This window comes from Callospermophilus lateralis, chromosome 13, assembly GCF_048772815.1.
Source record: "Callospermophilus lateralis isolate mCalLat2 chromosome 13, mCalLat2.hap1, whole genome shotgun sequence".
NCBI classification, from domain to species: Eukaryota; Metazoa; Chordata; class Mammalia; order Rodentia; family Sciuridae; genus Callospermophilus; species Callospermophilus lateralis.
Window position 1 is genome coordinate 98,688,843 of NC_135317.1, and position 27,860 is coordinate 98,716,702.

Consider the following 27,860-nt stretch of genomic DNA (forward strand, 5'->3'; position numbering starts at 1 on the left):
CGTTTTATGCCCGACTTCCCTGAAGATAGTATGGCCTCTGTTCTACCTCTAGTGCTGGTCCTGCATTGCTATTGCTAGTAGTTCTGATCTGTCTGTCCAACATAAGACTGCCACCGGCTCCATTTCCTCAGCCCTGGCTCCTGCTTAGTTACCATCTTTACAGTTCTGGTGAAAATGTCTTCATTAAGCCGGATAGGTGATGCCAGACACATTTGTTTTTAGAAACAGGATGAATACTGAGGTAAGAACCAGCAGGGTATTTCCCCTCGCTTACACCCACACCACATTTGGAACAGTAATTACCATGATATGATAAGGTATTTATTAATTTCCTCTAAGTACCCCAACACTTGACACTTTATTGATGCTGACAAAATTTTACAATTCAGTCTTAGTTACTCTAATGGATTCTCTTCTTGTCTTTTACATCATATGATTGTCCATTTCTCATTAGGGTTCATTAGAAGTGCACAGACCTCCAGTGGGTCCCCAGCACTGCCTCGAAAACAGAGAGACAAGTCACCCAGCAGCCTGTTGGAAGATGCCAAAGAGACATGCTTCACCAGGGATAGGAAGGGAGGCTTCTTCAGTTCCTTCATGAAAAAGAGAAATGCTCCCACACCCCCTAAACGCAGCAGCTCTTTTCGAGAAATGGAGAATCAGCCCCACAAGAAATATGAACTCACGGGTAACTTCTCACCTGTTGCTTCTCTACAGCATGCTGACGGGTTCTCTTTCACTCCTGCCCAGCAAGAGACGAACCTGGTGCCACCCAAGTGCTATGGGGGGAGCTTTGCACAGAGGAACCTCTGTAATGACGACGGTGGCGGGGGTGGGGGCAGTGGCGCTGCTGGGGGTGGGTGGTCTGGCATCACAGGCTTCTTTACACCTCGCTTAATCAAAAAGACACTGGGCTTACGAGCAGGTAAACCTACAGCCAGTGATGACACTTCCAAGCCTTTTCCAAGGTCCAACTCTACATCTTCCATGTCCTCAGGGCTTCCAGAGCAGGATAGGATGGCAATGACCCTTCCCAGGAACTGCCAGAGGTCCAAACTCCAGCTGGAAAGGACAGTGTCCGCCTCTTCTCAGCCAGAAGAGAATGTGGACAGGGCCAATGACACGCTTCCAAAAAAATCAGAGGAAGGTGCTGCTCCAGCCAGGGAGAGACCAAAAGCCAAACTGTTGCCCAGAGGAGCCACAGCGCTTCCTCTAAGAGCCCCTTCTGGGGACCCAGCCATGACTGAGAAGGACTCTCCAGGGGTGGGAGTGGCTGGAGTGGCAGCTGCACCCAAGGGCAAGGAGAGGAATGGTGGGGCACGCCTTGGGACGGCTGGAGTCCCGGAGGACGGAGAGCAGCCAGGCTGGTCTTCTCCAGCCAAGGCTGCGGCCGTCCTTCCAACCACTCACAACCACAAAGTGCCAGTCCTCATCTCGCCCACTCTCAAACACACTCCAGCAGACGTGCAGCTCATTGGCACAGACTCTCAGGGGAATAAATTCAAGCTCTTATCTGAGCATCAGGTCACATCCTCTGCAGACAAGGATCGCCCCCGACGGGTAAAACCAAAGTGTGCCCCACCTCCACCGCCGGTGATGAGACTCCTGCAGCATCCGTCCGTGTGCTCAGACCCTGCGGAAGAGCCAGCTCCCCTGACTGCAGGACAGTCCACGTCAGAAACCCAGGAAGGAGGGAAAAAGGCAGCTCCAGGGGCAGTGCCCATCAGTGGGAAAGCTGGGAGGCCGGTGATGCCTCCACCCCAAGTGCCTCTGCCCACATCTTCCGTCTCGCCCGCCAAGATGGCCAATGGCACAGCAGGTACTAAGGTGGCTCTGAGAAAAACCAAACAGGCAGCTGAGAAAATCTCAGCAGACAAAATCAGCAAAGAGGCCCTGCTGGAATGTGCTGACCTACTGTCCAGTGCAATCACGGAACCTGTGCCCAATAGCCAGCTGGTCGACACTGGACACCAGCTGCTCGACTACTGCTCAGGCTACGTGGACTGCATCCCCCAGACTCGCAACAAATTCGCCTTCCGAGAGGCTGTGAGCAAACTGGAGCTCAGCCTGCAGGAGCTGCAGGTGTCCTCAGCAGCTGCTGGTGTGCCCGGGGCAAACCTTGTCCTTAATAATTTACTGTCCTGTGTACAGGAAATCAGTGACGTGGTGCAGAGGTAGCCACTATTAGCCTGGTGGGAAGATGCGTACACATTTCTGGGGGAGAGGGAAAGGGACATGTTTTCCTGTGTTCTTGTTTTCAAAAAATGAAAGACTGATACTTGAGTGTGTTTATGTGAAGTACCTCAGATCCCTGAGTTCTCACGTTTACAGGTTCATCTCAAAAATAAGACACAAACCACGTGAACATAGGAGAGATGAATTAGGGGCAAGGCAGTGGTGGACAAGGTTGGAAACCGCACCGGAAGTTGGGGAACTTGGGTGTGACAGAAATGCAGTCTTTCCCTACCTGGAACCATGTGAGGTGCTGGACTGGGCCACTGGTCAGCACTAAGGGTGACTGTGCCCCGGTTCACCTGACAGCTTCGGTAGGATAAGAAAAGGAAAGCTGGGCCTGTGCCAAGAGCAGGTTTGCTCCAGGCAGCTGGGAGCCCTGTTAGCTTTGCTTCCACAGGTCATCGCTGCTGCAGTAAGAACTGTGGGTCAGGTTGCTAGAACATAGACCGGGAAACGTGGCCGCCTGCCTGCCCCTGTCTGCCTGCCTTTGGTGCATTGGTGCAGGGGGTAAAGAGTGCTGGGAGGTGTCGTCTGGGAGGTTGAAGCCTCCTCCTAAAATGCTCCCTGATTATCGGTCCCATCCCCAAGTCTGATACATTATTCATGGACCAGGACTGGCTGACTGCTTGTTGGTGACTGTCTGTTAACTGTAGGTAGTAGGGGTCTCCTTAGTGGTTCTGCCCTGTCCCTTGCAGGGCAGGCTGTCTTCCTTTATTTCTGGCAGCATTCAGGGCATTCACTCATATTGATCTTGAAAGCAGGGGTCACTGCAGGTTCGCACAGGGGAAGCCTTTTCTGACATAGTGCCCCTGCATATTGACACACTGGCGGAGGACTGCATATTTCTTTACCAACTAGAATACCAAGGAGGTGGTCCTTTCTTGAAACTGTACAGCCAAGCCTGTGACAGAGGAGAAGCTGGCTTAGTTGTAATGACTGTTTCTCCCTCCCTCATCACCTTCAGCCCAACCGGGTAAACAGTAGGGGAAGGCATCCCCCAGCCCTGCACACACCCCCACCCCGCTTGAATTACCCCATTATGCTTTTCTCTTCTCACATATCTGTCCCCATCCCCCATCGTTGTACTTGTGTAGTTCATGTTGGGAATATTCTTTATTTATTTTACCATTTCATCTCTATTTTAAGAGTGCATAATTGAAGGAGTAGGTCCTTTTCAGGGAATACCAGTTAGATCCTGGAAACCTAATGACTTACCCTTAAATATGTTTTGTCCTTGAAAAATAGGCCTTTCTCTTCCCTATTCAATGTAATTATGGAAAACTATGGCATAGAGTTGAGTCTAATGGGTTAAATATTATTAATGTTCTTGGTATCAGGTCTAATTCCAGTTACTGCTTCATTCTTTTTAGAAAGCTTTATGAACCCTCCCTCCATTCACACTCCCCAAAGAGAACCCAGTACAAAGTATTTTTATTTTCTTCTCCCAAAGGAATATTAGCATAGGAAGATAGGAATTCAACATTGAGCAGAGAGTTTTCTTCCTGGCTGTCCAATCGATCCCCTGTCAGGCCTCAGCCCTGTCTCTTAATCCATTAAATGATGGTAACAGTGCATGTTCTCAAGGGCGTTTTCAAATAAATGTATAGCTAACCCTTTGATAGCCTCCCTGGAAAGCTCTTTAATGCATTATTATGTTGAATTGTTTTTCTTTCTTTGCAGAGTAGCAGATGCTACTGAATTTAGAACTGCTGAGCTTGTGTTGATTAGGCTAGAATACTGAGGAAGAAACTGTTTTCATCAGAGTTTGGCATTTTTTGACCAAGTTAGTTTTTTATCACTGCTGCTCCAAAGGAGGCTCAGGTTAAGAGAAGGATTCGCAGGGAGGAGACAGTTCCAGCTATGCTGGCAGGTGTTGAGTGATCCATGTCAGTATGTGACCAGTAGCTGTAACAAAAGCAACTGGTGATCCTGTTAATATCTTTGTAGTAATTGGAAGGGAACTTGGATTTAAAGCCACCCTTTTTCCTTACTGCTTCCCCTTATCAAATACCATAAACTTGAACTTATTTTAGTTGTTAGTCTTTTAAAGGTGGAGAAGAGAAAGCTGAAATTTAGAATATTGTTATGCTGCTTTTTAAGTTTATCCCTGCCATTGTGGAATGCAAGTTAAGGGATTATAATTATTTTCAGGGGATTTTTTTTTTTTTAAACAAAGGCTCTATTTTTTCTTAAGAGTTCTGAAAATAAGCCTTGCAGAAACACTACTGAGTGTATTTCAGCTCCCTGGTTTTCTCACTGAAAAATGATCTTGAGGGTGGTGGGTGGGGGCTGCATCTTACTCAGGGCAGCACCTATTTCTGTCTTGCTTACAGTAGGTGCTCAATAAATCCATAAATTGAATTGATTCTTCTCAGCACTGTCACAAGTAGCATTAACTATCGCAGCACACCCCATCCACATGATGCTTGAACTATGTGACGTCAGGGGTGAGGGCTCAGGGCTCAGGTTGAAGAGGCACTGTCAACTTGCTATAAAAGTACAAGTTAGGTTTTTCCTTTTTATGCTTGTAAAGGACCAGTTTTAAAGAGAAAAAAAAAAATCAAAACTTTATGTGAATTAAAAGGTTTGAATCCAAAGCAGAGAAAACTGCTTCTAGAGATTAAAAATGTCGTTTAATTTATCTAATCTAAAAGCAGGTAGTAAGGGAAAAGACCTTGTACATTGTGTTGACGAGTGTCTGAAGTGGCTCTATAGATGCGCATACCTTTGGGTTGCCATGGCGTGTTTTCCTTTCATGTACAGGTAATATGATTTGGGTTTAAATTTTCTACCTTAAAATGCAATGTTTTGTGTTGACTATATCAATTGTGCATTACACAGAGTTTTCTCCTAAAAGGCTTTGTGTAAAGTTAACGTACAGTTTTTCCTACAGACTCCTATCATGACTTTCAGAGATACAGCCTTAAAAATTTTGGCCCTGCTGGGGTGCAGTGGTGCACACCTATAATCCGAGCCACTTAAGAGGCTGAGACATGAGGATCATAAATCTGAGGCCAGCCTCATCAACTTAGTGAGGCCCTCAGCAACTTGCAGCCTGTCTCAAAAAACAAAAGGGCTGGGGATGTAGCTTAGTGGTAAAGTATACCCCTGGATTAAGTACCCAGGGCCAAAAAGATGTGTTTTATGTGTTCTTACACTGAATTGAACTTGATACCAAGCTGTGAGCTCTGTTATGCAAGAATGTTTTTCTAGATGACTTATATATACATAGAGGTCATTAAAGCTGACACCCTTTCCCAGATGCATTTTAAGGTTTAAAATAGAAATTTTCTTCCAATTCAATTGAAAGTTGGCAGTATAATAGTTCTTAGTTCATAAAACATGCTGCCTATGCTAAGGCACAGCCCATGTTTATTTAACTAAAGTCATAGATCTTTTGCATTTAAAAGATGCAGTTTAGAGTTCGGGCTCAAAACCAGTGAAGAAGACAAGTCATTTAACTTTGCTGAGCCTCAGTTTCCTCATTCTAAAACAGGGATGATAATAGTAACTACCTCAGGGTTGTTGTAAGGAATAAATGAGGTAATGTTTATAAAATCCTTAGCTCAAGTGCCTAGCACACAATGGCACTCCATAACTGTCAACTAGTATTATTATTAACACTAATCCAGGAATGTACAACAGAATCATTTAGGGTTTTTTTTTTTTTAAGAAAAACTGATGAATTAGTCCCATTCCAGGTCAGAATTCCCAGTGGGGTGAGATCTCAGCCAGTGTGCTTTCAAAGAATCTCACCAGGTATTTGAGATACCAGCACTATCTGAAAACTGTCAATGACCTTTTCTTCATAGATTAGGAGATCAGAGGAGAGGATGGCCAAGTCACTCTAGCATTATCTTAACAGTCAATGACAGGGCCAAGGCTTAATTCAGGTCTTCTGACTGCTGGTTGTGGCTCTTCACCACACCTGCTGCCTTGTGGGACACTGCGAAGAAAGTGGCTCAGAGAGACAATCAGTGTGCAGGGCGCTGCACGCTCTCTAAAGCACAGGCTTGCGGTACACTCTGACCCTCAGGGGCTTGACTGTTGAGAAATGGCAGCTCTGGCAGAGCAGCGTTCAGGAGAACTCCGTGATTTAAAAGATTATTTGGGGTCGTTCTATTGGACTGATCTCACCAACAGCCGTCTGCACTTTGTAGTAAAGGAATATCAACTTAAAAGTTGTTTTTTTTTTTTTTTTTTTTTTTAACTAGTCCTACATTCCTTTTTCTTAAACGACTTTATTGTTCAATATCACTTTAATGACTGAGATAATGTATATGAAAGCACTTTGGAAAAGTATCAAATCTAATATAACTATAAAGTTGTATTATGAATGTCTGTGTAGAAGAGAAAACATTTCACTAGTGCTGATTGACCTAAACGCTTTTACCTGGGGGGGACCTGAAACTGCAGCTATATGAAGAATCACCTGTGTAATTTATACATTTATAAACATGAAACTGCTACAAGAATATGTGCAGGTATAGCACATGGTTTGCTACAGTTGTAGTTCAGAGCTGAATAAATTCAGGAAAACTAGGGACCAACTTTTTGGTTTAATTGTGCTCTTTAAAAAGTAATGAAGTGTACTTGGCTTCAGAATACAGAAGCTCTTCTGGGGACCTTGGCTCAAGAAGGATGAGGCCTCTTACTCTTGAATATTTGTCTACAACCTGCCCAGCCATTGGTATCCTAAATGTGGTGGAGCAGACTCGTTATCTGTTGGTGTTGACAGTGTCTTTTTTAACCTACGTCCTTTGTGGTTTTGTGGTGGGAGGATGCATGGGGCTGGATGACCTTAGGGCCAGGGCATTGGGTTATTACTTCTAGGATTTCCTACAGGTTGTGACATTGACATTTATCATCTTTGTTTTTATCCCAGGAAGAGTAGATGAACTTAATTTACCTGTTAGATTATTAAATACTGAAGAGTAAATTGCAGTGGGGCTGCTGTGGGTTACAGCTGTGCTGCATTCTGACCCCTCCCACCCCTTTCCATTTTTGCTTGCATTCACCTGTTCCACCTGGACTGGGGTCCATTTTTGTATCTCAAGCATCTGTTATGACCAGTCCTTCTTAAGTAGGTGGGTCTCTGGGTTTAAGTTTCCTTTCAGGGACTGATAGACTCCCCAGGCTGTATTTCTTAGCTTCTATTAAGCCAGTAGCCCAGCTTCTTTGAAAATGCCTGCTAGAGTTTGTGGGCAAGCGAGAGATCTAGGGAATGGCAGCTCCAAGGACACTCGTACCTTCCATGTGACAACCTGGGGAAACTGCTGGCTACAACCTCACCGGAAAGGCCAAGTCTTGGCCTGGTTCTAAAACTTCTGTTCTTAACAGGATATCTGCATCTTTTGTATAGAGTTCCAGTTTTCTAACTTCCAGACTTTTTAAAGTCCAATTATTCAAGGCCAGCTTTTGGGGGGTTGGATGCCAGTCAGCAGTGCCTGGAGTAATGGTGACTGTTACTGCCATGTTAAGCACAACCTCACTGCCATCCCTACCCTCCTCTTAGGAAGCATGGGCAAGTTTCAGGGCTAGGGACTGGACCTGAGTGTGGGCAACATGTTATTTCCTTTGTTTCTGACTCATGATCCTAGATGTATAGGCCAGGAAATTAGGAAGCTCTACCCTTGTAATTGGGGTAAAAGAAGATCCAGTGCTTCTCCTTGAGTAAGGAGGCCTACAGCAAGCATCTGGATTCTAAGCTGACTTGGAGCAGCAGAGGCCATCCATAAAGATTTGTACCTTCAAAGATGGGTTTATGATTTTTGCAGTAGAAAAGGTTTGTCTGTTCCGTTGCCGTCATGATTGAGCTAGGTTTGGGAGAAATGGGCTTCAGTGGAGCTCAAAGCCTCAGGCGGTGAGACACCGCCACTGAGGGCTTTCCTCACAGCCAACCCTGATGGGAAGGAATGCTGCAGGCTTCTCTGTCCCTGAGTGAGCCGAGGGAGGGGAGCTCTTCCTGGACCCTGTCCCCTCTCCAGATGCACGCACTTCTTTCCTCCTATGTACAGCTGTGGATTTGAAATTGTTTACCTCTCCTAGGAAAATGTCTTTTCACCTCTCCATTACTAATCAAACTGAACACGGTAGCAAAGCCCTTTCAACTGGGACAGAGTGGACAGATGGCATATTGAGTGGGTCTTCAAACCTGCAGACCATATAAGGGGACACAGTCTTTAAGTTGAAAGGCTAGGCACAGTCTTGTCCCCAGACTAGACCATGTTTAGAGCAGAATTGTGATACCTGAACACTGCATTTTCCGGGAGATTCTTTTTTCATCATTGCAAGAGCAAATTTCAGGGTCGTATAAGTCTCTGCAAGTGACTGAGCTGTGCACACAGAGCTTGAGGTCTCCGAACATACTACTTAACCCTTTAAGGAGCTGGTAAAGGCAAACTGTCACATGCCAACAAGCGTTATAAAGGAAATGCAGGAGTTCTTTGGTTGGAACTGGGTTAGATTTGCTTCCGAGCCTCGGAATAGGAGGTTTAAATCATGTTTAGGTACCATAAAATTTAGTTGGAGAAGGGGATTTGTGCTTAATAATTTTTTTCCACATATGGGTACCTAATTTTCAGTAATTATTATACAACAAAAATAAGTAAGCCAAATAAATTTAATCTTGTTTAGAAATTGAACGCAAGATGCTCAGTGCTTTAGGGTCCTTGGTAATGAACTCCAAGTACTGCTCTGTCGTTTGTAAGTCCCACACCATATATTGTGCGTGGTGGCAAGAATGCAGAGAGAAAGAGAGAGAGAGCGCGCGACTCCTGATAGATGAGGGCTCCCTAAATCAGCTTTCTTCATTTAGACAGCCAGTTTTCATTGTGGCCACTTGGACTCCATTATGAGAAGAATTTTCTGAGATCTTGAGAAATCACCTTGATCAGGCTGTCTTCCAGGGAATTAGTATACAGAAATAGAACAATGAGGCACTTACCTTGTAGTTCCCTAAGGAACTGTGTTTGAAAACCCTCCCCTCTCAGACCTGTGCACAATTTATATCAGTCAGCGCACTATTGTGCGCCCTCCCTGAGAAGCAGGGCTGTAAGTGCAAGGGGAGTGAGTCACATCTTGCCTTGTGCACAGGGGCAGTGGCGGGGTTGGTGTGTTGGCCACGGGCAGGCTGGCTGAGCCACTGATGGCAGCCACAGCCCATCTCCCTCATAGACCCTGCACTTTTCCTTCTTTGGTTTCTGATTTTATAAAGACTATCAGTGGAGAAACTCCAGTTTTGTGCTTGCTTGATTAAAAAAAAAGTTTGGACATTTCATGGTTGTTGACAGAACTTTGTCCTGAAACATGCTAATTCAGAAAAAGTGTTCAATGTTTATACCAAAGGTTACGCTCTGCAGGTGTGTGGTGCACAGAGGGTGCTATGTGTTGCTACGGGGACACAGTGCACAGTGAGACAGTATGGGATTTAACTGAAAACATGTCAATCATGGGTCACCTACCAGTGTTGTCAGGTATTTGTTCTTTATTGTTATTGTAATATATTTTCAATTGTTTTTCTAATTTAATTCTCACTCTGTTGTCTGACTGTGAACTGCTAACAGTGTTAAACTTGATGTAAATAAATAATGCCCTTGAAAGGGACTGCTCTCTGCCTGTCGTCTCACAAGGTTTGCAAGTTGTGTTTTGTTTTAAATAAAGGTTGCAATATTTTATTGACAAAGTGAACTTGAGTTTGAAGTGTTTCTCCCATGATTTTTAATTGACAGGAAATCTAAGCAGAATTTCTCTTTACATAAAATAAATGTCATTTTTAATGTAAAGAAGCGGATTTTAGCAAGCATTGCTCTAGTGAACTCTGGAGCGAGGGGTAAATCTCATCCTTTGGTGGTTCACATTTTTTACATAAGGCCTGGAGCCAGGCTGGTGCACATAAAGTAGGTAGTGTGACTCTCCAACGTGAGATGACTATAAAAGCAAACCTGACTCTCAAAATCCATCTTGAGTGAAAGAAGAACCGACATGAGACAAGTCACCGGAGGAGTTCCACATTATTACAAAAGGCTATGGGCTTATAAAGATCTAAGGAGAGGTGGCAGGGCTTAGGAGAATGACGGGTAAGTTCTTCCAGATGTCGGTTCCGGGGCCCACAAAAAAAAAAATTTCCTATTGGGGCTGAGGTTTCCCTATAGCGGGGTTTGAATATTGGTGCCGGTGGGAAAGAGAAAGGCAGGAAGAGAAGCTCCTCAGGCGCCATGTTGGGGTTTTTGGGGTGTGGCTGCCCTTATACCTTTTCCCAACACTGAGGACAATACCAAGTTCTAAAAATACTCTGAGCCAAAGTAACATTAGTAGGATAAATACAGACACACAGGAGGGAACTTTCTTTTCTTTTTCTTTCTTTCTTTCTTTCTTTCTTTCTTTTTTTTACTACTGAGCCCTTTTTATTTTTTCATTTTGGGCAACTAGTGAGACATTGTCTCTGAATAAAAAAATTGAAAAGGCTGGGGATGCAGCTCAGTGGTAGAGCACTTTCCTAGCACATGCGAGGACATAGGTTCAATTCTCAATATTACACACACCACTCCTGATTTTTCTATGTTGACTTTGTATCCTGCAACTTTACTAAATTTGTTTAACAGTTGGAGTGTTTTAAATTATTTTTAAATTTTTTTTAGTGGAGTCCTAGGATTTTCTCTTGTCATCTGCAAACAGTGATAGTTTAATTTGGATGCCGTCTCTTTCTTTCTCGTGCCTGACTGCTCCGGCTAGAACTTGCAGTACTACGCTAATAGACATGAAAGGACGTACCCTTGTCTTGTCATGGGCCATACAGGAAACACTTTCAACATATGAGCTGTGGACCTATGATATATGGGCTTCTGGACCTAATTTGTTGGGAGTTTTTATCATGAAGGGATGTTGAATTTGTCAAATGATTTTTTTTCCTACATCTCTTGAAGTGATCATATGGTTTTTGTTCTTCATTCTGTTGCTGTGATGAGCCACATTTATTGCTTTGCATATTTTGAACCACCTTGCATAGTCCGGGCTGAATCTTACCTGGTCATGGCGGGTGATCTCTTTAATGTGCTATCGAATTTGGTTTTGTAGTTTTTTTTTTTTTTTAAGGGTTTTTGTATCTATGTTCATCAGGGTTATTGGCTTTTACTTTTCTTTTATTGTTATATCCTTGTCCGGTTTTTTTTTCCAAATCTGGAAGTACACCCTCCTCTTCAGTTTTTTTGGAGTAGTTTGACTAAAACTGATATTCTTTAAAGGGGAAAATTCAGCATGAAGAGCTCAGTTTGATGGGCTTTTTATTGTTTTATTGTTGATACACTCTCATTAATCCTTCTAGGCGTACAGATTCTCTGCTTCTTCATGATTCAATTCTTGGTAGGCTGTGTATGTCCAGGAGTGATTCGTCGGTGTTTAATTGTTTATAATGGTTTCTTATGATCTTCTGTGTTTCTGTAGCATCTTTAGTAACGTTTCCTTTTTCATTTCTGTTTTTATTTGGTTCTTTTTTTCTTTTTTCTTAATCTGGCTAAGGTTTTTATTATGTTTATCTTTTGTGGGTGGGGACCAGGGATTGAACTCAGGGGCACTCGACCACTGAGCCACATCCCCAGCCCTATTTTGTACTTTATTTAAAGACAGGGCCTCACTGAGTTGCTTAGCGCTTCACTTTTTTGGCTGAGCCTCTGGGATTACCGGGTTGTGCCACCGCTCCAGCTGAGACTTGTTTTGTGGTCTTAACTTGTGATCCGTCCTGGAAGCCGCTCCAGGTGCAGTTGAGAAGAATGTGTGTTCTACATAAGGCGAGCGGAGAGTCGCATACATGTTAAGTCGTTTGGGCTGGAGTGCAGTTTAAGTCTGGCCTTTCCTTGTTGATTGCCGTCTGGATGATCTATTGCTGAACTTGGGGTGTTGAGGTACCCCACCTATTATTTTCTTGCAGCCGCTCTCTCCGTTAGCTCTATTGGTGTTTGCTTTGTGTACTCAGGTGCTCTGATGCTGGGTATCTATGCACTCAGTCATACCTCTAGCAGGACTGTCCCCTTGATGACAGTGTGATGCCCTTTTGTCTTTTTTATGGTTTTTATTTAAAGTCTGTTTTGTCTGATATACTCCTGCTCTTTGGTTTCCGGTTGCATGGAATCTTTTTTTTTCCGTCACTCCCTTTCAGTCCACGTGTGTCCTTACCAGTGAAGTGACGCTCTCGAGGACACATGGAATCTTTAGCTTTTAATCCATTTACATTCAAGGTGATTATTGAGAGGTGAGGACTATCACTGTTATTTTGTTGTCTTCTAGTTGTATTCTATTTGAAGCACCTTGCATATCCTGTCTTCATCTCTGGAAGTGGACAGAAGGCATTCTCTGGAGCCCAGGCTGGTGCCCAGGTGAATTTTTTTTGTGTGTTTGTGTTTGTGTGTCTCCAACATGAGTTGACTACAAAGAGACATTTAATTATTTTAAAATCCATTATGAGGACAACTTCAATTAAGTTCTAAAAATGTTTTGAGGCAAAGCAGTTTTAATAGATTAAGTGTAGATCCTTCCACAGGAACGATTTATTCTTGTTTGACTTGGTCTTAAATTTTAACAAGTGTCATTTGCCTGTAGGCATTGCCTGCATTAGGTACTTGTGAAAAGTGTGTAAGTGGCAGGCAGGAGCCTATTGGGATGTTTGCTTTTTTTTTTTTAATATTTATTTTTTGGTTATAGTTGGATACAATATCTTTATTTTTGTTATTCCCAAACCTTTCCCAGGCCCCTCCAGAGTTTGTGCTTACATGTTGACTCTTGAAGAATGGGGACTGGCCACCAGAGGAAGCCACCATGTGCTCAGAGGTCTAGAAGCTTCAGCCCCGCTCCCTGACCTGTGGTGGGAGGAGAAGGCTGGACTTGGACTTCATCTCCAGCAGCCAATGATCTCATTCATTGTGAATTCACAATAAAACCTCCATAAAAACCTCCAGTGCCGGGCTCAGAGAGCTCCAGGCTGGCGAACGCAGGAGCACAGGGAGGGTGGCGCCTGGACCAGGCTGAAAGAGCCGCACTGCAGCTGGCGCCCAGGCTCGTCTCAGAGCCTCTCCTCCTCTGGCTGCTCCTGAGCGGTATCCTTTGTAACAGGCCAGCAACAGTGAAGGGTTTTCCTGTATCTCCAGGGCTATGGGCACCTTGACTTGTAACCAAGTTGGACAGAAGTGTGGGTAACCACTACTTGCAATTGCATCTTTTTTTTTTTAATATTTATTTTCTAGTTGCAGTTGGACACAATATCTTTGTTTTATTTATTTTTATTTGGTGCTGAGGATCGAACCCAGGGCCTTGAACGTGCTAGGCGAGTGTACTGCTGAGCACAACCCGAGCCCCCAATTGCATCTTTTTTTTTTTTTTTTTTTAGTTGTTGATAGACCTTATTTATTTATGTGCGGTGCTGAAAATCAAACTCAGTGCCTCCCACATGCTAGGCAAGGGCTCCACCACTGAGCCCCAGCCCCAGCCCTACAATTGCTTCGTGATGGGAGGCGGTCTTGCAGGACCGAGCCCTTAACCTACTCTCACTCCAGTTAGTTGATGTCAGAACTTGGCTGCAGGATGCCCAGTTGGTATCCACAGGGAACTGGAGACTTGCACGGAGTCTGTAGAGGAAGTTTTTCTGTCTACACCTCAAGCTGTGTCCTGAGCACTTCGTGAAGATGAACTCATCAAATCCTTCCAGCAAGGTAGGTGGTTAAGCCCAAATGGAAGTTAAAGTTAAAATGAGGTTAAATAGTTCCCTGGTGTCTCACAGAGGTGACTGGTGGAGCCACAACCCCAGCCCAGGGAGGCTGGCGGGGAATGTGTCCAGAACACTGTGTGCCACTGCTTGTCTCTGTTCCCATGTGGGCGGTTCAGAGCCTGTAGTTGTGACACCAAAAGAACGGCCAGTGCTAAAAGAATGTGGGTTGTTTTGTTTTGTGTCTTGAGACTTAAAAACAAACACAGAACATTCTTTCTGAAGTGTGTATTTAGCATTTAGTGCTGGGTGCTCCAGACCGGAGGACAGCTAACCTGCAGCTAAGACTGGCTTCATCTGGTGGGCACCATGGCATATGCCTGTAATCCCAGCTGCTTGGGAGGCTGAGGCAGGAGGATGGCAAGTTCAAAGCCAGCCTCAGCAAAAGCAAGGTGCTAATAAGCAACTCAGTGAGACCCTGTCTCTAAATAAAATACAAAATAGGGCTGGGGATGTGGCTCAGTGCTTGAGTGCCTGAGTTCAGTCCCTGGTATCAAAAAGGGGAAAAAACCCACTGGCCTTATCTGATTGTGCAGTCAGGCCAAGTTTACTTTTGTCCCATGAGTGGTATGAAACTAAGTTCCTTTGATTCATTTATTGGGCAGCTTCTTGAGTGCCTAACGTAGCCAGAGCTAGTACTCCCTAACCTTGGGCAGTTATTTGAGTTCTTGAGCCTGATAAAGTGTTAAGCAAGGGAGAGAGGCTGAAGATGAGAGGGTCAAGGAGGACTTCAAATGAAAAGATGACGACAAAAAAAGCACAGGCCTGCGGGGCATTCCAGGACTGCAGAAGGGAAGGACCACGGAGGTGGAGAGGCACGGGGCCGTGAGTTCAGACCTGAGGGACTCGTTCCTGTTCCGGGCTATGGCAGGGACTGTTCTCACGTGCAAGAGCACCGTGCCTTAGGAGCCTCTTCAGTAAGAGGCTGGTGTAACCCAGCTCAGATGACATGGTCCCAAAGCAAGCAGAAGCTGGCAGACCCGCCACACGCTGCCAGCTCCGAGTGCCAGCATCCACCGTCTCTGCCAGTCCCCGTCAGGATGACTTGGATTTGAAATTTTGCTAAGTGAGCACAACTACTAGGTTTCAGTGAGCAAGCAGGCCAAGGAGGTTAGAAAAATATAAAATTTTAATCTCTACTTATGACAGTCATGTCAAAGCCCCTAATTAAAACCTTTTTTTTTTCCAACCTGCAGAGCAGAACAGGGCTTAGCCTACACTCTCAGAACTTTGCAGGTACTCTCTGCCCTTTTCCTCTTAGCTCTGTGCTGACCCACCCACTGGCTGCTCATCATTGCTCTGGGGGTAGCGGCTTGAAAGCCAGCCTGCCCATCTTGCCAACCCAGGTGAGTCCCATGCTGGGCCACCACAGCCCTGTTCTGTAATCCAAGAACCCTGCAGCCTCAGGCCCAACCCCCAAGTCCAGCCATCTGCCAGGAGAGCACCCGCAGGGCTGCGAGCCTGGGATCTGTGGCCTCCTGCTGAGTTTCTCCGGCCTCCTGGCCCACGTTGTGGAACGTGGGTCTTTAAGGCACCAAGTGATTGAAGAACTGGCTCTGCTTCTGATCAAGGCCTTCCTGTTACTCACTCGTTAGCGACTGCTGCATGCGCTGGCACCCCAGAAGCTCTGGGGAGTCCTCATTCAGTCTTCAGGGCAGGATGTAGGTAATTCTCTGAGCAACAGACTTGCAGCCTTGGGAGGAAAAGAGTCGTTCCTCCTTGGGGACATATGTCATCATCTTGGCGATCTCGTCCAGGGACTCTTCTGTGTGCGGGAGTTCCTGGCTCAGGAAGGCGTCGCGAGCACACAACCTCACGTGACGGTATTCCAGGGGCAGGAAGGGGACAAAGACGTCAATCAGGTCTTCTTTCACCAGACGGCTGTGGCCAAAGCCACTGTCTGAAATCAAGACACAAAGTCACATGGAAGCTGACCTGAGGCTGAACCCAGTGGGGCTGTCTGCAGCGTGTGCCAAGAGCCACACCACTGGGTCTCCTGGAGCAGGTGAGCAGGGTGTGGTGGCTGGTGCCTGGTCTTGTCCAGTGGCAGGAGCAATCCTCCATTGGACAAGGCCGTGGAGGCTGACCGCTGAGGGTCTCACAGTGACACTCTGCTCAGAGCCTCTGTGTCTCCTGGGCCAGTGCCAATGCCTCTTTCAAAGCATTTTCAGAAAGGCACTCTTCCTGTGCCACCCACAGTTGACAACATGGGATGACTGGAGCGTGTCTTCTGGATGGTCAGGGCCCCTGTGCACCTCACAATCACACCACCAGCACTCACGCTAATCACCTCCAACTGTGGCTTGTCTTGTGTGTGGGTCACTCACCAGTGGACCCCATGATCTCGGCTCGGAGGTGGGGCTCTAAGTCTTCCATCGTAATTTCTTCCCGGGGCCGTCCAGCCTTAAGCCATGTCAGGACCACCTCGTTGACGACGTTGCCCCCGAGGTTACTAAAAGAGACACGAAGGGCCTGTTGACAGAAGCTGTATTTTTAAGCCTAGATTCCCAATGGGTTCCCTGACCACGAGGCCAAAGCCCGGTGCGGAAGAGTGGAGGCTGCGGGCCCAGCGTCGGCCCTCCCCGGGGGACCTTGGCAACTAGCATCTGCACAGAAAAGAGGACGTCCTGCCTTGCCACCCCCTCTCCCGTTCCCTTTGACAAACGCTTAGGAAACTGCCAGGTGCAGAGGGCACAGCAATGGTTAGATGTGGTTCCTCCTCTGAGTTCTGTGGCACAAGGGCCACGTGTGTGAGGCTCCAGGACAGCTGGCAAGTGCTGACCAAGGAGAGCCTCACATCCAGGCAGAGGGTGAGTAGGGTCCTCAGAGCCGAGGAGGAGGGGTGTGGCCTGACGCAGAGGCCCAGAAGGCCGTGCAGCAAAGCATCAAAGGCAGGCTGAGACTCTGGGGGGGCCCTCGCCATGTTTGCAGATGTTAGCTTACGGGCCACGGAACCACCGAAGGGCTTGGAGCTGGGGAGCGTCGGGTGGCGACCTGGTCAGTTTTACGTTCTAAGAAGACCATTTCAGGGCTACAGAGACTGGATTGAAGGGCCATGGATGGTTGCAGAAAGCTAGTCCCCAAGCCTTCTGCCAGCAGTCCACACTCACAGGTGACAGGTGATGGAGGGAAGGACAGAAGAATTAAGAAATACCACTGAGCCCGGTGGGGTGGTGCCTGTCTGTGATCCCAGCCACCGGGAAGGCTGAGACAGGAGGACCACAAGATCAAGGCCAGCCTCAGCAACTTTGCAAGGCCCTAAGCAACTTAGTGAGACCTTACCTCAAAATAAAAAATAAATACGGCTGAGGGATGTGGCTCAGTGGTAAAGTGCCCCTGGGTTCATCCCTGGTACCAAAAAAAAAGAAAGAGGGGCTGGGGTGTGGCTCAGCGGTAGAGCGCTTGCCTAGCATGTGCGAGGCCCTGGGTTCGATCCTCAGCACCCCATAAAAATAAATAAATAAAGGTATTGTGTCTCACTACCAAAAAAAAGAAAAGAAAGAAAAGAAAACACCACTGGCAAGACCCTGTCACTGATGGACATGAGACGTGAGAGAGGACATGCATCTTCCCTGGGATTCCAACTGCTCCTGTCACAGGTGCCAATGTGCTCCCCACGCTCCAGTGTTCTTCCATGGCTCTGGGGGACTGGGGTGTCACTTGGCAATGGGAATTAGGGGTCTGGAGCACAGAACAGGACGGGGTTAGTCAGGGGATAAGGCGAGGAACCCAGAGAGCCACCAACAGGAGCTAGCACAGAGGTGCACAGACCTGGGGCGGCAGTGCGGCCCCAGGCAGCTCCTTGGCCAGCTCCGCCTGGGCCTCTCTGGCTCTGCCACCTGCCTCTCCACAGCAGGATGGGGAAGGTAGCAACGAAGGACTGCGGCAGGCGGGCAGCAAGGAGCAGGGTCCAGCACCTCCATTCCTCCTCTCCAGTCGACTGAGTCCCCTGGGATACCCTCCTGTGTGTCAACTCACTTCTGGGCCCATTTAGCATTTGAGCACACCCACGAGCAAGGCGCCCAGGCAGGGAGAGGGGCTGGGTGTTCCCCCCTCACATCTCCCCAGCCCGGGGCACCCTCCCGGCCCAGCAGCTAAGCCAGGACGGACGGGCTGTCTCGCCACGTGGTCCACAGCCTCCTTCCTGAAGGGAGCAATGTACTCCTGGTGACAGACTTTACCAGCGGCTGTGGGCACTGCAGGGACAAGAGCAGTCCCCTCCCCTTCCTCCAGGTCAGCTGCTCAGCCAGACTTGTCCAGACACCTGCGCGTGGAGAAGCTGCTCACAGCACTGCTCCCTGCTCCCCAGGCCCCACCTCTGTAGGAAGGGCCACAGGTCATCTGGACGCCTGAGGGTCTTCAGCAGAGGCAAGGTCACCCTGCTGCCAAGGGACTGCCCCCTCCCGCGTTCCCCACAGGAGGCAGAGGCAGAGGCAGGTGCTGTGTCTCCACTGGCATGAAGGGCAGCTCCTGGGGTAAGGGCCAGACCAGCGGGGCTGACTCACCACTCCTGGGCAGACCCCAGGGCCTTCCCGCTTCCACCCAGGAAGCCACCAGACTCCAAGTGGGTGGGGAACAGGAAGCGTGGCCTATTTCTCTAGGGAGCCCCAGCACCTAGCCCAGTGCTCGGCACACAGCAGGGGCTCCACAGTGCGCATCAGATAAATGGACATGGCTGTGCCTCGGTCCATGGCACCTCCAACTCCCTTCTGAATGTCCCCTCTGGTCTGCCTCCCCCTCCCCAGGCCACGCTGCCATCTTTACCTCACCACAAGGCATGACCAGGAGGCCGCTCCCTCTGCCCCCTCCCCTGGTCTTCAGCTCCTCAGGGCTGCCACCACCAGGCCACCTGGAGACAGACACTTCCCCAGGAAGGACCTCACCCCCAGGCCCCCTGCCAACCAGGCCCAGCGGGCACCTCTATTCACCAGCCCTCTGTGGGCCTAGGGCAGGACAACGTCCAAGCTCACCAGCCCTCGGCCCGAGACCCCGAGGAAGGGACTCAGGTTCTCTCCAGGACCAGCCATCCCCGACAATGACCCGGAACAGAGCAGCACCGACTGGTCCTCCCTCAAGAACAGGCAGGTCAACCCTGATGTTTGAGAGAAGGAAACCTGACCAGAGTGCCCGCGTCAGAAACGGGCAGCCGCCACACACAGGTCACTGGGGGAGGTCTGGAGCGCTCAGAGTCACAGGGCTCCCCGCCTGTGCTGGCACTGTCCCTGCCTCGCCTGGCAGCGGCCCCAGGTAATGGGCCTCACTCCCTCTTCCTTTATGGCTCCCCACCGCACTGGGGTCCTGCCCGTGACCCTTCCCGAGCCTTCTACCCGGGGAGAAATGAGCAGGAGTACTCAAGGTTGGTTTCTGGCAACCAGACAGGAGGCGCCGGGTTCTGGCCGACCTAGGGCCAGGCTCCGACACCCCAAGCCCCACAGGCTCACTCCCTGCTTCACTGCCACCTGGGGAACCGCGCCCTGGAACAGCACCTCCAGGCCCTGACCACCAGTGAGTCCTGCTTTAGGACAGGCCCAGAACCCCGGGACCCGCCCCAAAACGACCTCCCGAGCCTGGGGGAGCGGAAGTGTCCCCAAACAGAACCTGAAGGAGAGAACCTAAATTAGAAGGGGCGACCTCGGCGGTCACAGGATGGACCAGGGCGCCCACCAGTCCCCGGCCTGGTGTACAGCTGCAGGCCAGTGCGCCGGGCCTCTGGAGCCACAGCCTCCGAGGGCGGGAGGTCTGAGCGGCCTCCCATCTCCTGCTCACAGCTGGGGCCGCCGTGTTGGCTTCTACACACGATGGGCATGGGCCCTGCCAGGTGTCGCCCCCTCCCACCTGCCATCAGGCGCCAGAGAGGGCAGGCCACCAAAGCCACTCAGGCCTCAGTGCAAACAGCAGGTTAGGGTATTTCCCAGGGTTAAATGGCAGGTGTTCCCCGGGTGTGACTTAGTCACATTGGCAGCTCAAATTGCTTGTCGTCCAGTACTCCTCCCCACGAAGGGGAGGTGCTTCCCACAAAGGACCTCAAGGGAAGTCCAGAGACTCAGCTCCCACATACATGTCTTCCCCACCCGCCGTCGCTGGATGCCTGGCCTCAGGAGTTCAGGGCAGCCCGGTGTGGGGTTGTGTGTGGGGGGGCTGCTGGATGTGGCCCTGCATGACTGGGGGTGGACAATGGCAGCCTGCCCACAGCTTCTCCTTGGTGGGAGGCCTTGGTACAAGCCAGTGCCTGAGCCACTGCAACCAAAGGCCACATTTAAGTGACCCTTCGAGTCCTTGTCACAGCTGTGTCCTCCTCCCAGGAGGGCAGGCTTAGCTGCTTCCTCCTGTGGGGGACTGGTCTAGCAGAACGACTCCCCGGGCACTGCCTCCACCCCAGGAGACTAGCGGTGGGTGTGCAGCCACGTGGCCTGCTTCAGTCCACCACGGTCAGGTCACTGGGGGAGTGGGACTGTCCAGGGGACAAACAGCAGTGCCAGCTGGCCGACAACCAGAATGCCGCAAAGGCAGATGTCTGCCTGGAGTCCAGGGCACTGGGTCAGGTTCAGCGACCGCGGCCAGTGGGGGCAAGGCCTTTCCAAGTGGAGAGGTGGTGGAGGGGGCCAGGAGGCAGCGGCCCACTGCCCTGTCCAGAGGGGGGAGGAGATACTTCTAACAAAAGTACAAGGCGGGTGTGGGCTGCGGCTCAGTGGCAGGGCGCTTGCAGGCCATGTGTGAGGCTGTGGGTTCCATCCTCAGCACCACAAAAAAACACATAAAATAAAGGTGTGTGTCCATCTACATCTAAAAAACATTTTAACAAATCATTTAAAAAAGTGAAAGGTGGTCCCCGTGGTGGTTCCCAAGCTTCATCCCGCAGGAGGGGACTGGCTTCTGCAGCAGCAGTTCAGAGGGTCCCCAGCACCCATGCCCACGACCTGAGGGCTTCTGTGGAGAAGCCTTAGGGCCAAGGCCACTCCTCTATCTGGCCTCTGGTGACTCACTGCCCCAGGAGGAGCCCTGAGCCTGCTGCTGAGAACCTGGGGAGAAGGTTGAACCCAAGAAGCGACCTGTCCTCAACTCCTGACTCTGGGCACACAGACTGTATCAGACATCTCTCTCCAACTCATCCAGGGACCCTCGTCCTCCGCCTCACGGCTCACATCCCACAAGCCTGCACAGCAGGGTGGACTCGCCATCACACCAGAATCCTGACCTGGCACTAGTTTAAACCTGTCCCAAGGGTCCGCAGGAAGCCAGGTCTGCTGTCCGCAGCTCACCCCTCCATGCTCCCAGCCTGGGTGAAATCGTCCCCACTCCCCGTCCTCACCAGGTGTGCCTGAAAACCCCCTGCAACAGGGGCGGCCAGGGGTGGGGAGGAGGAGCCAGCAGCCTGTGGGGAAGCAACTGCTTTGACTTCTAGGGCATCTGCAAGAAGCTGGTGCAAAGCTTCAAGCCAAAGCCTCCATAAAGAGACAGAGTTGAACAAGTTATTTCTGTTTGCTTCCTGCAGGGCCACTTCAAGAGCCTGGGACACTCGGCAAAACAGAAGCAGGGAAATGCAGCCTTGTGGCAAGTCCTGCAGGCATCACAGATCTAACCACACTCACCCCAGGGTTTGGCCAGCGCTTCCTCTTGGCAGAAAGAGACCTTCAGGCCTCTGGGGCTGCGGAAGAACCACTCGGCCCTCTGAGCAGCCTCCTTGGGAACTCCCAGGGTCATTGGTACTTGATTTTGAGCTAATGAGCCGTCTGCTGTCTGGAACAGCAAAGAAGCCCCCCACCGCCCGCCACACCTCCCCTCACTCAGACCTCACCTGAGAAAAAGAAAGATGTTCCTCGGAGACTCAGTGCTGTGGCCCTCAGTGGCGTGGCGTTCCAAGTGTGGCCCTAGGAGCTCCAGCAGCCCCGGGTGCAGCTTCTCAGCCTCGTCAAAGACGAACAGACTCTGTGGGCAGCGCTGCTGCATCCCCTGGATCTGGCTGGTCAGCTGCTCCTGCCCAGGACACAGGGAGCTGTGGAGACCTGGGGACACCTCCCACCCTCCAGCCACAGTCCGGGCCAGGGCACCAGTTTCCCCAGCACTTCTGCAGTGGGTTGCCTGGGACGGGGATCCATGCCCCTGGGGGTGCAGCCCGCACCTGTTCACCAACAGGTTTCCAGATGATTTTCTTGAACCTCAAGGTTGGCAGCCCTAGTCTGGGGAGAGGAAGGGGCCTGGGGGCAGTGGAAAGAACCCCTTGTGTCCCTGGGCACAAGCCCTCACTGCAGCCTTCTCCCTCCTCTCCAGGCCCAGGTCCCATCCCAGAAGTACCTGTCAAGTCGACTCCCCAAGGGCAGGGTCAGGCTCTGCTGTGGGGGTGACAGGCAGGAGGGGCTCCAGGGCCAGAGGCAGCCACTCCCCTGCCTGCGCTCCCAGGAGCAGTGCGCCCACCCCTCCCAGGCTGGGCCAAGATCTCAGGGAGGTGACACTCCTGAGCGCCTTCTGGGGCCCAGACAACCTGTAATGCAGGGGCTCCCAGAGATGGTGGGCTCTCGCTACAGCCAAGAGAGTAAACCCTCAACGGAACAGAAGCTTCTCTGGTGTTCCCAGAGCTGTTGTTCCCAACTTCTTACCCCAGCCTACACTCCCTGTGCCTCTCTAACCTCCTCAGAGTCTGACTTCAGCCCCCGTCACCCACGTGCACGGGTGTGTGTGGACACGCCAGTTTTTACAGTGGGGAAGTCGGGATCCACAGAGTCAGGTAATTTCTCCTGAGAAGGCCCAGCTGTTGGCCGCCTGCCCTGAGGCCATCTGGAGTTCAGGACAGTTCACCCTGCCCTTGCCCTCTAGGTCAGACTGAAAGGGCAACCTCCGTTCTCAGAGATGTCTGTGATAACTAAAAGCTAAAGCCAGGAGCAGCCATCTCCTTAGGCTTGCAGCTGAAGGAGTTCGCACATTTTCCTGACCAATTTTAAGTGCTACGGGTCTGACGGGGAAGAAACCGGACCAGCAAAACAGCAAGGGAACTTTCTGTCCACCCACATGCTGGCTATGATGAGCGGTTAGGGGAAGACGTGGAAAACCACCTGATATGGCTGCCTCCTTGTAAAACACAACCCCGCGGGGGATGGGGCTGGCCTAGCATGCTGGAGGCCCTGGGTTCCCTCCCCAGCACCACATTTTTTTTTAAAAAGGCAGGATATGCTTCTTCTTTTTTTTTTTAATATTTATTTTTTAGTTGTAGTTGGACACATACCTTTATTTCACTTATTTATTTTTATGTGGTGCTGAGGATCAAACCCAGGGTCTTGTGCGTGCAAGGCAAGCGCTCTACCACTGAACCACAACCCCAGCCCAGGATATGCAACTTTCTGTCCAATAAAAAAATTGCAATAGTGTGGAACAGCACGGGGCAAGGGCAGACACACGGACACTGCTGCGAGCCAGCCAGGTTGGGTCCATGCCTGGAGATCATGGCAAAGGTTTTGCTTTCCTCTCGTTTCCCCACTTCCCTAACACAAAAGTCAATACACGACTGATTCTGTTAAGGTGCGTCTGGCTTCTCGTGCATGACTGTCCAGGAGACCGAGCTCACGAGTGGAGCAGTTGTTCCTCTGAAGGATCGGGCCACTGTCACATTCTGTCACACACCGCCGCCTGCGTCCTGCCCTTCCCAAGGCTTCCCAGAGCCCACCTCCTTTCAGGCTCGGGGGCTCCCTCAGCAGAGGCCTCGTTCCAGCCCCAGCCCTGGGTGCATTCCCAGCGCTGCCCGCCTCACCTGGTACAGGTCCACATACTTGGGGTGTGGGAAATGGAACGTGGCAATGAACATCTTGACACAGTCGCTCCTCAGCCCGTCCCGATACAGGTTCTCTGCCAGCATGCGCGCCACAAAGTTCTTGCCTGTGCCAGACCAGCCATGGAACGACAGAGCCAGGGCCTTCTCTGGCCAGGGCATCTCTAAGTAGCCCCTCACTGTTCTCAGGACCAGCTCGCGGGCCAGATGCTGGCCATGCAGGCGCACACTCAGGTTCGATTCCAAGCCTGGGGGCAGGAAAGAGGAGGCCACAGTGAGTGGCACACACGGGCATGACTCCCGCAGGTGGGGGGTGGTCAGCCAAGCATCTCTGGTCACTCCTAGGGTGGATCACTGATTCATGCCATTTGGCCTTAGAGGGCAGACCCTGCAGCAGAATGGATTCAAAGGCCATTTTCTGAAGTTTGAGAAATCGAGATTGAATTCAGGGAGAGAACAGAATCACCCTTTCTGAAGACATCCCAGGATGTGGGCACAGACCAGTTTGGAGGAAGGACCCTGCCCACACCCTAGGCTGCCCCCATTCTTTATCTTCAGGCCTCCTGGAAAGCTTTATGGAGAAACCTCAGTTTATTCATTCTATTTCAATTCAGTAAACTCTTGTCCACAATGCCCACAGCCCTGTGCTGGGCATCCTGGTGGAGGTGAGGTGTGCTGCCAGCTGGCCTGAGGCACTGCCATTCTGAGTTCTGGATCAGCTGGTTTGGCACCTTGAGCCAACCAGGTCAAGGTCTACTGGAGTATCACATCACTTCAAAACTAGTAGCGTCACAGGAGGGAAAATTAACTTCTACTGCTATTTTTCCTGTACTAAAAACTGTGCTGTTTTATATTTGATTTTCACAGTAATTCTGTAAGGCACATACTATTATTCCCCCTTTAAAGTGGAGGAAACAGACTTGGGAAGGACTGTCCAAAATTTGCCGGCACAGGTGTTTCCGATTCCCCAGCAGAACAATCTGGACTCCCAGACCTTTCAGAGAGGTGACCTGCCAACTGCACATCTAAAGTCTTATTCTGAATCAGCAGAAATCCAAATTCACACTCCCTGATCTCTGTGCAGTCTGGTATTCGGTCTTGTGCCAGGCCATGTCCCTAGACATACTGTGTCACTGGCACTTCTTCTAATTAAGTGGCCTAATATCTAGGGTGGGTCTCATTTCTGGAGATGGAAATGCTGGGATCAGGGAAACTCTAGGCAGGAAACCACTCCTGGGGAAAATAAGGAACTTCTGCAAACCACCAATGCAGTGGTCCCTTAACAGGCTAGGCTAAGAATTGCCTTCTGAGAGTTAAATGCAAATCCCTTCAGTATGCAAATAAAGTCAACTGAACTGAATAAAACATCCAAGAGAGGAAGATTACTTAGCAGAACTTCACATGCAGTTGAACTTGAAGGAGAACATTTGCAGGCACATGGGTAGGACAGTTTTCAATCCATATGATCGCTATATGGATTTGTTTATAATCAGAAACCATCTCCTATTTCTGTCAGCTGCTGGCGAATCGTCACTGATCCAAAATAAACTGGAAACCCAGACATTTGTTGGCTAAAGGTTAGAAAGGGACACTTGGAATCACAACACAATTTCTGATTGGTTCTCTTGCTTGAACTAGGTTACTATTATTGTTTAGAGAAGCAAGGTGCTCTGGGCTTGACTCTCCCAAAGGTCACAAATATGTTGTATTAGGGTTAATCCCAGCAAAACTCCTAGCACCATGCTTAATACATAGTAGGAGCTCCATAGATTAGCTGCTTTTTTCCTAGGACCAATTCCCATGGTAGAACATGGTGAGAGATGGCAAATAGGCAGAGGAAAATCTTCAGTCTCAACAAGGGACAGCCAGTGGCATTCAGCAGCCTGGCCTACCCTGGTAGTGTCCCTTCCTCCCAGTTGTCTTAAGTCTGGTATGACATGTTCATGGTATTCCCATGGATTCCAACAAGCTGAGCCATGAAACAAAAGGTAAAAAAGGGATTTCTCCTTGATTCAAGTAACAGTGTCACTCACTGTTAGAGCACTTGCCTAGAATGTGAGAGGCCCTGGGTTCCATCTTCAGTACAACACAAACAAAAAACCCACATAGAATGGAATGCTCTGGCCTCTGTGTTTAAATGAGTGAATGCAAAATCCATTAAGGACACCACTAATGTTGGTCTCACATTGTTCCCATTTTGGTGGGTGTTATTTCTGGAAAGGCTCGTAGTTTCATGTCTTATCCAAAGAAGATTCTCAAATAACTGCAGACCTGAGTGCAATTTCAGTGTGACAATTCCTGCACTAGGGGAGTTGGGCAGCATGACCAAAGTTCGCCTGCACCCCAGTAGTGACCTCGCCTTCCCGTACATCCCTGCCTCCCCGTACATCCCTGACTTTGGAAACCAAGCCTGGGTCCAACCTGGAAAGTTGTTGGAGATCCTGCAGTCCCCGCCAGTGCAGCAGTCCTGGAAGCTACAGTACCACGTGGTGAGGATATCCAGGTACCGTTGACCCACACCAGGGAGGCTCCAGCCTGGAAAAAGAGGCGCTGTGAGACAAGGACAAGAGCCTTTGGCCCACAGCAGTGAACAGTGGAGCGACAACCATACCACCCAATTTGTTAATGACAACGCCAGTCCCCACTCCCCCTGCCCAGGTTCCGCCCACTGCACGTGCTCAAGCGGCGTCTCCGCGAGCAGCCAGGGGGGAGAGGTTCCGGGGCTGGAGGGCAGTCACCAGCTGCGTCCGCGGCGGACCTTCCTTAAAGTCCCCAGAAGGCGGGAAAGGGCAGCACCCTGGGCTTGCGGGGCGGGCGGCAGACCGCGCAGGACGCGGCGGGGGCGTGTCTGGAGGCGCAGGGACCAGGTGGGGCGGCGGGCGGCCCCTGCCCCCAGCCGCGAGCCACAGGCTGGCGAACCCGGCGCCGGCCGATGGGGCGCCCGCAGGATGCCGCGAGGAGGGGCATCCCGCGCCCGGAGCGGCAGGTGGCCCCGGCGGTCGGCCGCGCGGACGGCGCTTACCCCCGGGCCCCGCGGCGGCGTCGGCCTCGTCACAGTCGTCGGGCCACAGCTGGCAGCTGAAGAGCGTCCAGTACCGCCTGGAGAGGGCTCCGGCCGCCCGCAGCCAGGCCCTCGCCGAGCCCGGCTCGTCGGTCCCCTCCCACGGCCTCTCGGCGCCGCCGTGCCCAGGTGCGGCGGCGAGCGGCGGCAGCAGCAGCAGGAGGCCGAGGCAGAGCGGGGGCCGCGGGCCGCGAGGCATGGCCGGACTCTGCCGCCTCCCGCCGCGGCCGCTCCGGCTCTTTAAGGCCCGGGCGGGGCGGTGAGGCGGGCGTGGCCCCGGGGTCGGTGTTGCTACGGCGACCGGCCGGCCCGGCTGCCTGCTGTCTCAACACGTGACCCGGGCGGGAACCGAAACCCGGGCTGCTGTCCCGGGATGGCTTCCCGAGGCCGACTTCAGGTCCTGTCCACCCCGCCAGCTTCCAGGGTAGTCTATTTCTGGGGCACGATTGCGGTTGCAAAGGCGGTGACACCTGGCCTTGAAATGCCCACTGTCAATCATTCTCTTTATTATTTTCGGGTAGCTCTGTTGGCCCATCTGAGGTCTACCAAATAAGGACACACCTTTGTGCCCGGCCCCTTCGTCTACTGTCAACTTCCTGCCAAACTATTAGAGGGAGCTGGGGATACCCTCTCAGCCAGGGGAGTCAACTGTGCAGAGGCCCTGGGAAGAACACGCGCAGGAAGAATCCTGTCTGGCGGAGGTGGCCCTCTGCAAATAACCAGAAGGCTTCCACCAAAAACAAGAGGAAGCTGAAGGTTTCAAGTTTGGAGCTATTTGGGGTTTGGAAACCACCCTCCAAGTTATGGGGAAATCATGAGGTCTCCTGTTGAGTAATTATATCTCATGAAAAAGAAGGCTACATGCTCTGTGCACTCTCAGCTAGGTTTGTAACTTTCAAGTGTTTGTGACTATGAGCAGCCACCAGACACCACCAGCATGTCTTTGAGGGCCTCTTTCCCTTAGATTTCCTTCTTCATAATATGGAGCACAGGACAGATTGTTTTAAGTTTCAGAGTTATCTTGTCCTCATTGGAAACCACTGTAGAGACAGATC

The 27,860-nt window shown here is 50.5% G+C and overlaps 2 protein-coding genes and 1 non-coding gene across 10 annotated transcripts in view; 2 read left to right on the forward strand and 1 right to left on the reverse strand.

The window, feature by feature from the left end:
• The window catches only part of Abl2 (ABL proto-oncogene 2, non-receptor tyrosine kinase), a 103,700-nt gene extending 93,776 nt beyond the window's left edge, over positions 1-9,924 (forward strand). For 3 of the 5 annotated variants that reach the window (XM_077105137.1, XM_076832470.2, XM_076832471.2), the window contains exon 12: positions 455-9,924. In XM_077105137.1, coding sequence (XP_076961252.1) covers positions 455-2,178 — 1,724 coding nt within the window. In that variant the 3' untranslated portion in view covers positions 2,179-9,924. The remainder of the gene's footprint in view (positions 1-454) is intronic. The other 2 variants (XM_076832472.2, XM_076832473.2) reach the window with 1 other exon arrangement.
• A 5,152-nt stretch (positions 9,925-15,076) lies between these two features.
• On the reverse strand, positions 15,077-27,031 carry Tor3a (torsin family 3 member A). 4 transcript variants are annotated; one of them, XR_013088472.2, is made up of 8 exons: positions 26,767-27,031; positions 26,166-26,279; positions 23,727-23,992; positions 21,783-21,961; positions 18,958-19,079; positions 17,759-18,251; positions 16,931-17,668; positions 16,356-16,439 (listed from the first exon to the last, which is right to left on the reverse strand). XR_013088472.2 is itself a non-coding variant. In XM_076831912.2 (6 exons), the coding sequence occupies exons 1-6, from the start codon at positions 27,002-27,004 to the stop codon at positions 15,637-15,639; spliced, it is 1,173 nt and encodes a 390-aa protein (XP_076688027.2). In that variant the 5' UTR covers positions 27,005-27,031; the 3' UTR covers positions 15,077-15,636. The 4 variants fall into 4 exon arrangements, 2 of the variants coding, with proteins under 2 accessions (XP_076688027.2, XP_076688029.2); XR_013088473.2 differs by lacking the exon at positions 16,931-17,668 and having other exon boundaries at positions 16,357-16,439; XM_076831912.2 differs by lacking the exons at positions 16,931-17,668; positions 17,759-18,251; positions 18,958-19,079 and adding an exon at positions 15,077-15,887 and having other exon boundaries at positions 16,315-16,439.
• On the forward strand, positions 17,364-17,435 carry Trnaa-agc (transfer RNA alanine (anticodon AGC)). Its single transcript has one exon. It is a non-coding gene; the product is annotated as a tRNA-Ala (tRNA).
• Positions 27,032-27,860: the final 829 nt, after the last annotated feature.

Bases quoted from the DNA above. Each gene is read 5' to 3' on its own strand.
- Tor3a (XM_076831912.2), bottom strand. From the start codon at position 27,004: ATGCCTCGCGGCCCGCGGCCCCCGCTCTGCCTCGGCCTCCTGCTGCTG. The intron at 26,280-26,766 runs GTAAGCGCCGTC...CTCTTTTTCCAG, and splicing joins CGCCGCCGCGGGGCCCGGGG to GCTGGAGCCTCCCTGGTGTG. The intron at 15,888-16,314 runs GTGAGTGACCCA...TCTTGATTTCAG, and splicing joins CGAGATCATGGGGTCCACTG to ACAGTGGCTTTGGCCACAGC.